The sequence below is a fragment of the Limulus polyphemus genome, unplaced genomic scaffold (assembly GCF_000517525.1).
Source record: "Limulus polyphemus unplaced genomic scaffold, Limulus_polyphemus-2.1.2 Scaffold23, whole genome shotgun sequence".
In the NCBI taxonomy this organism is placed as follows: Eukaryota; Metazoa; Arthropoda; class Merostomata; order Xiphosura; family Limulidae; genus Limulus; species Limulus polyphemus.
In genome coordinates, this window is record NW_013665633.1 from 1075341 (window position 1) to 1086283 (window position 10943).

The 10943-nt window shown below is 33.1% G+C and overlaps 1 protein-coding gene across 1 annotated transcript in view; it reads right to left on the reverse strand.

Moving 5' to 3' along the window:
• LOC106458520 (transforming growth factor-beta-induced protein ig-h3-like) overlaps nt 1-10114 on the reverse strand; it is a 46176-nt gene extending 36062 nt beyond the window's left edge. Inside the window, exon 1 of the mRNA XM_013918043.2 lies at nt 9717-10114. Within this exon, the coding sequence (XP_013773497.2) occupies nt 9717-9835 (119 nt within the window). The 5' untranslated portion in view covers nt 9836-10114. The remainder of the gene's footprint in view (nt 1-9716) is intronic.
• Between the last annotated feature and the right edge of the window lie 829 nt (nt 10115-10943).

Here is a 10943-nt window from a genome sequence, read left to right on the forward strand (position 1 = left end):
GTTTGATATAGTAGATATAAAGTGGTTGATATAGTAGATATAACGTGGTTGATATAGTAGATATAATGTGGTTGATATAGTAGATATAATGTGGTTGATATAGCAGATATAACGTGGTTGATATAGTAGATATAATGTGGTTGATATAGTAGATATAACGTGGTTGATATAGTAGATATAATGTGGTTGATATAGTAGAGATAATGTGGTTGATATATTATTACATTATTGTTTATTTTCACTCATAATTTCTCATAATTCAATATTTATTGAGCAACTTATCAATTCCTCTCTTGAAGCCTCTCTCTAAAACAAAATATTTTGTTTCGAATACACACGAATAATGAGCCAAAAATAATACATCATCAATAATACAAAAAGAAAGAAGAAAAAGACCTTCTGGATAAGGATCTACAGGAAAATCTTGCTCCAGGTTTTTTCTGAACTTTGTTACGCTACTGATTATAAAAGTTTCTCTGATTGCACCAATAACATCTAGTAAGTTACAGTTGTGTTTATACAGTATAATCTTTCTTTGAGTCACCTGTTATACAGTATAATCTTTCTTTGAGTCATCTGTTATACAGTATAATCTTTCTTTGAGTCACCTGTTATACAGTATAATCTTTCTTTGAGTCACCTGTTATACAGTACGATCATCTCTAATTTTATAATATAACTGGTCTTGCATATTAGCGAGAATGGCGTAACCACGAAAAATCTTCAAATCAAGTTAATAAAGCTAAAGGGATTATTATCAGACACGATATCTTTAGGTATTAAATTTGTGTACAAACTAAGAATTTCAGTGACTTTGTAACGAGATACATAATTACAAAATTTTAGGGATTACTTTTGTTGACTCCTTTGATGGCACTTAGCAAACTCTAATGAAAATAATACCCAACAGTGAATCTTTATGTTGGAAGGATCAGTTTCCATCGGGGTGTAAATGCAGCATTGTGAAACAGCCACGATTGATAAAAGCGTTCATATATGATGCTAATGTTATTCTCCCTTTTAAAGTAATAGAAATACCCAAGTCTTGCGAATATAACGTTTCTTACACAATTATTTCATCTCCAGCTGTTTCTAGAGTCCAAATCACATAATTAAAGCCACGTGTTTCACGTGATTATCTTCCTACGTTTTATCACATATGAGTACAGGAAAGAGTAAAATTCACACATTTTCTCTCATATCAGTATAGGAAAGAGTAAAATGACCCTCATCACTTCTCATCACAAGTTTCCATTAATTTATTGTGCACAGTTTGCGCTCTAGGCTCTCACTGGAACCTCGCTTTTCTATTTACATTTATCAGGCTGTTTGTTGTCTTCCATATGGCACTTCTTGTAATGTCCTTGGCATTCAGAATTAACTAAATCCTGATTTGATGACCATATCACTTGACAATTAAATCCGATCGCTTTTATACTCTCTCTGTTACGAACGATTAGTTCTTACTAGTGGCACCCTTTGAAAATGTAAGTGAAAGAGGGGATATTAAAATAACACATGACGTTAAAATAGATACTTAGAGTGGATGTTCTTATCCATTGTCTTGCAAGCATACTAACCGTGGCATGACTACATCCCTACATTTATAGGACTTAAGCAGTACCTGAGACCTTATACTTATATTAAAATAGATACTTAGAGTGGATGTTCTTATCCATTGTCTTGCAAGCATACTAACCGTGGCATGACTACATCCCTACATTTATAGGACTTAAGCAGTACCTGAGACCTTATAAGATTAGTTCATTTTTGTATATGTAAATGAATGGCGTGTTCTGTAAATGAGTGTATGTGGCTCTAATAAAGTGGCCAGTCAATGTACAATTTGATAAATTATTCATCGCTGGCCATGACACTACTGCATTACTTCCTTTTTATCATTCTGGAATTAATTAAAGGGTTGAATCAAGTTAATTGACACGCCTCTCTCCCTCATAGATGAATCAACGTGAATATGTCGAAACGTTTCCGTCGCTTTCATTCTTCCATTCATTCACATGTAATATTTAATTCTTTACAAAGACATTAATTCAACATATTCCTGAAAACTTTCAATCACTTGTAATATTAAGAAGAAGAGTAAGAGTACCTAAGGTGGTGTAATATAGTTCTTTATAAGTTAGAAACTAACGTCCTGTGAATCACGTGGTTATATTTAACCACAAATATTGTTTTGTGCTGAATCAGACATGCCGTTTATTTTCGTGTCAATATGCTAGATAAAAGCCTAATTGGATTTTCACTAATGAAACATCCTGCCACCTATCATGAAGTCGAACTACCCTTACATCAACGTCAATCTCCAAATCAGTAAGTATGGAGTAAATTAAGCCCACGATCTTTAAATCATTACAGCTGTATTAACTAATAAAACCTCCTATGGTGACATGTATCATAGGAGGACTAGCAGGATCAGCGACCAATAGTTAGTATTTGAGTAGTATCTCGTTGAAATACATAGAGAAATATGGATGTTTAGATACCGATTTCAGATTATAAAAGCGAGACAAGTGTATTATAGACCATATAACAAGAATAAAACAAAACCACAGACACCAACACTTTTCAAATTGTCCAAATTCACCTCTTATATTTATAGTACTGTATTCTTTTGCTATATACTCTTTTCACGTAGGTTTCTTGACCTTTAACTCCCGTATTTCAACCCCTCCTCTACTTGTGATATTTTGTTTGTTATGAAGTACTGCATGAAGATGTTTTTTAAATTAAAAACTAGTTCGAACATTCAAAACTGTGGAACTGGCATGTGGATAACTGAAGAATAAATTCAAGCTTTCTTTTTACATTTTGCGGTGGTAGATTCACTTTTTTGTTACATTTTCAGAAATAATTCTGTAAAATTCAACATGAGGTTATCTTATAGCTTGATGGGTCAAACATGTCAAAATTATTTTTACAATAATCGTATTGAATATGAAAAACAATTGTACACAAAATAGCGCTTTTTTCAAGGAAGAATGTAAACATTCGTCATTTTGTTTTTGTTGACCTCATTGACCTGAAATTGGTTTAAAAATTCCATTGTTTGTCTATGAATTTCAATGAAATACTACTTGGATATTAGCACAGATACGGACTTTTTGTCATTGATCTTGTCAGTCCTATTTTACACCTTAAAAATAAATTTAAAATTATGAGGATGGAGGAAGGGACTATGACATTTGTGTGGATTTAGAACTTCGTACACCAATTAATTACACTGGAGTTAATGGTTTCATTTTACACCGATTTAAGATGTTGAAGATGCTAGCGTTAGTAATTGAGGTTCTACATCAATTCAATATTGTAATGTTAGCAGTATGATTCACACTAATTGTAGACGATGTTGTCAGTAGTTATGTTTTACATGGATTGAAGACTGTGATGTTTACTATTTTGTTTTACACCGATTAAAGACTGAAGTTGTGTTTTAGCTCGATATAAGATATTATCGTTAGTAGCTAAGTTTTACACCAGTTCGAGATATGGTGTTAGTAGTTACATTAAAAGGATTTAGGAATTTCCCCACGTCGTTACAGTCCATGTCACCACGTACGGTCATGCCTTAGATGATGACTTTGCATATTAACAATAGTTCTGCAGCTTAGTTTCAATTAGAAAAGGCTCCGTCGTGAGATCGTTATAATTCAAAGCATACCTCTCCGTCCTGAGACTTTCCACGATTCATTTATTGTACAAGGACGCCGAGTTACCAGCGTCCGTCTCAACATTCCGATCATACAGAAATCAATAGGCATTGCGTTCGGTTAGGTGACCAGTGTGTCTTTGTATGGAATGATAAGTATACTATTTTTATTTTCCAGCTGCTTGAGATATGCGACAGTTGAATGAATATGTCACGGAGGCAACATGTGTATCTGCGATTTATGTCGCTTTTTGCAGATGGAGATCTTTCTTGAGTATGTTGCTTAGTGTTTTCTGGGGCACGTGGACGGCTACTGTTACTGTGCTCTGTGTTCCTAGGTTCTCACCTGTCACAAAACGCCGCATTTTGGTTACCTCGACTTGGGGACAGACTTGTTATAAGTCTCTTTCTAGATAGATGGTCCTGGTGTCCCAAGTTGATCCATATTCCTTTGTTTTCCAATTCCATTAAACCAAGGGATATTCTCGTATTGGGAGTTATAAATTCGCAATCTGACACATCTTTCTGATCTGAGTACATGACTATTTTTGTGCCGGAAAGGGCTGTTATGTACCTTTTTCAAAAGCGGTCAATTTTCGGTAGCATCCAAATGCGTACGAAAAGCCAAACAATTAAAAAAAATGTAGTTCTGATACAGACCGTGCCATTTCTACTTTATATAGGTCGTGGTTGTTACGTGATTTGTTGATTTGCTCATTCAAAATCGTTTTAATATAACACACTCAACCATCTAGTGGTAATAGTCTCATTTCACATAGACTGAGAATCTATATTTTAGTATTTTTTGTTTTAAAACATTAAAAATATGATTATTAATAGTTATGTTTTGACACCAGTTGAAGATATTGGAGTTAATAATAATACATTACTTGTAAATTACAATTTCATTTAGTGAGCTTAAATTAGTTTCAAATTAAAATGGTAGTAGTAGTAGTAGTAACATAGGTTTATCACGGTGCCTTCGAATTTACTCAGTTATATAATTACATAGTCTGTTCTAGCTACTAAGCTACATAATTCATGAACAATACAGAATTTGAAACTACTTGTTATATTAAGTAGACGAGTAAGAGTACCTAAGGTGGAGTAATATAGTTCTTTATAAGTTAAAAACTAACGTCCTGTGAACACGTGGTTATTTCTAAACACAAATATAATTTTATGCTGAATCAGACATGCCATTTAGTTTCGCGTCAATGTGGTATATAAAAGCATAATTGGATTTTTACGGTTGTATATGCCGTCGAATTTACCCAGTTATATAGTCGAATAGTCTGTTCTTGGTACTAAACTGTATAACTTAGTGAACGATACAAAATTTGAAACCACACTGTACTTAGTCACTTAGTTAAAGTTACATGATTTATACGAGAACACTTTAGATTTTAGAATTGTCTTTGAAATAGTTTGACAGATCATCTTCAGCTGTGATAGCCTTATAAAAATGACAAAAAATCCTGCTATTCAATAAGAGTAGTCGTGTAGATGGCGGGTGTTGCTGAGTAATTGCCCTCCCTTTGAACTGAAGTTTAAACTTAGAGACAGTTATACCTGATCCCTTGAGTCTCTGAACTGGCTGGCTTGTTCATGTGTTGCACGAGGTGTCATTCAGGTTAAATGTATCAAACATCTTTATCTTTCTTAAAGTCGAATAAATAAGTTAAATATTATTCAACTTATCAAACTTAATGAACACCTGTGTGACAATTCAAATACACATTAACGAAACAGTAGAGAGTTAGTTATTTCAGTGTTTTACATTTGTACTTATTTTGTGAAACTTGAAGCAATTTTACTTAATTTCCTGGCTGGGGAACAAAAAAAAATTACTAGGAACTTACTGATCTCGATTTTAGCAAACACCGCAGCGTGGTTATGTGTTGTAGAATGGCTCAAAAATACACCATCTTGAAAATGAAAACATAAGCACACCAGTGAGCCAATTACAGATGGCAAAGTGATGGGCTAGATCTTTACTGGTTAAAATTTAATTTGATGAGAACCTCACGTGGCTTTTTTAAATTATTGATTAATGACCTTAAACAATGGGTGAAATATTCGAATATAAATGAAATTGGTTTTGGGTCGTCAAGTGCTGGTTCATTAACTAGAACGAAAAAAAAGAAAAAGAAAGAAAGAGCTAGAATGTAGCAATTATGTAGTTGTATTGTAACCATTAAACGAACTGTATGTGCGAAGACAGAACTTACTGGATTTTTTGATTTCGGTACTCGATACCTTGAGATCCTGAGAATGGTATCATATTAACCGAACACTAAGATCAACATCTGTGCAACTGTAGAACATGACCTTAATTAAACTAGAAATTATGGTCGCGTTACAAATATTCGTGCACTTTGTTACTATGGGCTTAGTAGATGATATTAACATAATTATATTCCATATTTGTTTGTAACGGGCAAACGAGGTTCTGATTTTCTAGGTCTGTTAGTTGTGGTCACAAGAAAACATTTCTGTAGGCGATGACAAAGTATAAGTTAAGTAAAAAATACCCTAAACAGAGCCCTTATGACAATTCCTGTTCTCTTAGATGCCAAAGAATTTCAGGAAATCATTAACAATCACTTTCTTTACACATTAAACGTTTCATGTATAGATAACAATTTCCGAGTAGTGTTATGTGATGAGTTTTAAATCTCTGGACTTAAGATGGTGAAACGTTAAATATTGCCAGACATATAAACCACGTGTTAGCTAAATTAATAATAAATTTTGGTATTCATCGGAAAGTTACTATTTACTCCCGTCCCTAATTTTGAGCTACTGACAAGAGAGAAGACAGTCAGTCAACAGTACCATACCACCCACGTTAGGGGATTGACTATCATCTTAATAATGTACCCAAAGTTTAAAGTGTGGTAATATATTTTGGTATCGCACGGATTAGAATCTAGCTCGTCAGATTCGAAATCCAAAGTTCTACAACAGAGCCAACGTGCACTCCTAAATTATTAAAGTAAAACGTTTATATTTAAGATGTTTAAAAGAAGTCAAACAGCGATTTTTTCGGGATTCGTAATTCAAATGTTAGAATCCCAGTTAAAGCCCCAAATGGTGCATCCAAAATAATGCTAAAATCAGTTGCATCCACGAGAGATAAAGCTTTACTGAGAAATCCTTTTATTTCAATGTATATTACAAAATATGTATCTTAACTTAAACGTATGGAAATGTGAACGATGAAAACTGAAAAATAATGACGGTTATATACTCGTTATCGAAACATCACTTGACCGCTTGGACTTTAGGTTTTGAGCAACTAACAGCAGAAACAAACCAAGGACGCGAAGAAAAAGAAACTTTTAATGAAATTTAATTCAATCTGTAGAATATTTTCTCGTATCACTATAAACTCAAGCAACAACAAAAAAAGTCCATAAATATAAGCATAAATCACATGAGTTTCTGTACCACTAACAAATAAACTGTACTAAACGGGAAGCAATGGCAAGGAAAGTCTTCTTGCGGTTGAAGCATTACATTGGAACGTCTTAAAATGTGATAGAACTACGATATCGTGGTACTACATGTAAGTATCGTTCTTATTTTCTTTCGCTGATGCATTCAAAGAGCAAGATGTCACTGTAAACCTGTCATCGTTCTCGGAAAGTCTTCTTACGGTTGAAGCATTACATTGGAACGTCTTAAAATGTGATAGAACTACGATATCGTGGTACTACATGTAAGTATCGTTCTTATTTTCTTTCGCTGATGCATTCAAAGAGCAAGATGTCACTGTAAACCTGTCATCGTTCTCGGAATTTTGCTTAAAAAAAGAGAGTGAAGATAAAGTATTAGGATCCCGAGTTTAACAGCAGTAAGTGCTTTGCTGAAATACACGACTAACCCACTGAACATGAATATGTATGTGGGATCATTCTTTCAAGACCTTGGCCATCTTCAAGATAACATATTTTCAAACATCACACTTAGTTCAGCGATGATGGTTTTGAATAACGTTTTATGAGCTGAGATTATATTTCTATTACTTTGTTCATCCTTCAACATGACATGAATGTTTTTCACCAATGACCTTTAAGCCCGCTGATATTGCTTGCAGAGAGATTATTCATACAGGCCGCTTGAGCTTTCACAGAATACTAAGTATATGAGAACCCCTCTGATACGATCACGTGGCTAAGTGACACCAACGAACTACCAAGGTCGTGACATAATCTTATTGTTTAGAGTAATTCAGGAAGTAAGTTATATAAATTCCGTTACCATCAGTTTCACTTATTTAAACACCTCTTAGCGTTGTTCCTACACTTAGAATGGTCAATTCTCATACTATATCAATCTCTCGAAGCTTAGTGATACGCCCAAAAGCTCTCAATATGCAGTTTTCACGGTTACAAAAATCTTACTATTTTGCTTGTTTCTTCCCTTGTAGAAAAATGGTAAAGACGTAGTCATCAACCCTGACAAAATAACTATTTGTCACCTCGTGGACATAAGATAAACTGAGTCTTAATATCATAATTGTAAAATAATAACCTTATTTACAAACAACTGATAAATATTGTTCTTCACGCTTTAATTTATGTTCAAAAGGTGAAGATTTGGTTGACCTAGTGCCCTTGTCAAAATTTTGATTTATGTGTTTACGTCTTTCAAAATGCAAAAGATATGGATTATAGATGTACGAAAAATTATTGAAGCATCTCATTTTATAAGTAAGTATAAGCGTTTAGTTTACAATTTGTGCACATTTCAAACTTTTCACAACTACAATGAATACCAAATTAAGTACAATATTCAGAATTAAGTGACATAAATATTCATAGTAATTATTAGCGGATACTTATTATTTATGTTTAAAAATAAATATTTTAAATTATATTGCAGTAATACTTAGGTTAATGTAAACACATTCATATGTAAACATGGTTATGTACATATGTGTATGTGTCTTATAAATTATCCAAGTAATTATTAGCGGATACTTATTATTTATGTTTAGAAATAAATGTCTTAAGTTATATTGCAGTAATACTTAGGTTAATGTAAACATGTTTATGTACATATGTGTATGTGTCTTATAAATTCTTTAAGTTGAATTGTACAATAAAGCTGTAAAGTGCGGATGGTATTCTGAATGAGATAGCATATAATGTTAGTGTTAACTAAAACTGTGTTTGTAACACAGTGTTACAAAAGTTAAAATCTAACAAAAGGGTAGTCAAGATCACGTGGGTTAATATATGTTGAAAAGGTAGTGTAATAAAAAGTCTCTTTTAGTGTTTACAAAATAAATTCATAGCGGTATTATGGAATATGTTAAGCGTTTACAATAAATATATGCCGAAGAGCTGCTTGTATATAATAGAATTTGCTTGTAACAAAATAACTTCCGAAAGCTACATGAAAAAAATTCAAACCATCATCTTTGTGTTTTAGGCTTTACTGACTTCATATTAGCGTGATGGCCACAATCAGTATTACCAGGTTCTAAATTTGTACGGTAGTTTTTAGGACGATGTCCCTATAAATTAGAGTTTTTTTAGAAACGTTAATTTAAAATCATAATAAAATCAGTAATCGATGCATTCAGTAAACAGATAATAAATGTATCAAATTACAGGCAAATAAGTAAATAAAAAATGACTTTTCTGTGCATTTCGTTATTTATGTTAGATAACAAAGCTAAGATAGAAATAAAGAAATTACAATTTTGATGTACGTCATAAAATGTATTATAGCCTTATGTTTCTTGGTAGGCATGCTTTTTAAATTCATTAGTGGATATCTGAAAAAACAAAAAAATCCGCTAACAACTACTCCTTATGCTAAGTGTATTTTAACCAATTCCGACATCAAGTCAGTTTCTAATTACAAACAATAACTTTCAATATGATATCAAATTATTGAAATACTTTTAGGAACAATGATTTTTAGAACAGAGGAGAAAAATATACCGGTTCCGTTTTCTCAGTTCCAAAGAAACAAAAATTAAATCTATTTAGGTAATGAAGCTTAAAATAGTAAATAAATGAAATTATAATACCCTTGGCTTTGGGCCATCTTGATGTGCCACCACGGGACTCGTCTACATTGGATAAGAGGGCTGGTACTGAGTGTCAAAGCTAAGAAGAGGAAGGATTTCCAATGCAGCAAATACTCCATGATTCTCCAAATAGAAATTATTATTGAAATATCTTGCTTTTAATATAAAAAAGAGTTTTGGAACATTAAATGCCTCGTTGCTTAACCCAATATATTAATAACGTTAAATCTTCTAACACTGAAAATATAAGACAGATGATATATCGATAGTATTTTGGTGGGAAGACACTCGTTGTATGATTAGTGACGGTTGTCCGCTTAAATACTTATACTTCAGCACAGCCCCAGCTAATGTTCTCCTGCAGCACGTGGTACTCACGAAAGTGATTCGATGCTTCTGCTTGCGTGACTGTTGCCGCCAACGTTTTTGAGAGGTGCTTTCTATGGTGCATCTTTCCTCTTGCGAGCCCTATCATTGGCCTCGAGGGAGGTACCACAAAGCGTGACGTCACAAGATGTACGTATCTACGTTTGATGACAAATCTCGATTTTCCTATGTTATTTTGTTGTAAGTTGTTTTTTTTTTTACAACGTCTCTTGAGCTTAATCTTTATACCATTCCACCTGCCACGCTTATAGAGAATATAAATAGGCAAATAAGTAGATAGACAGTTTAATCAAAAGAGATAAAAAATCAATAGAAAGATAGATAACTTTGTGGATAACAATATTCACGTAGGTAGCTACTAGAATTCCATAAACAGTAAGAAGTTCAAAATTTGAAAGAACGAACTAAAAAAAATTAAACCAATATAAGGACAAATATTCATTATGCACTTAACATTACTCAGCTGGATACCTAATATGTATTATCATTAAAATGAAGGAATAAATAATGAAATTATATTAAAACAATTTACGGAAATTGAGAAAACTGATTGCTGGCTTTAAAGCAAAGCCACATTGGGTTACTTCCTGTATCCACCGCGGGGAATCTAACCCCTGATTTTAGAGTTGTAAATCCGTAAACTTACCACTGTATCACCGGGGTACGAGAAAACTGAACTTATGTTTACATATCAAGAAACAAACTGTAAGAATATACATCCTGGTCTGACTAGATCGGTAAGACAGAAAATGACAAGAAAGAAGTGTTCACTAATGTGGAAATAAACATCAAAAATTTAGAGCTGAGCTTTGGAAACCTATCACAGAAAAGTAGACACAA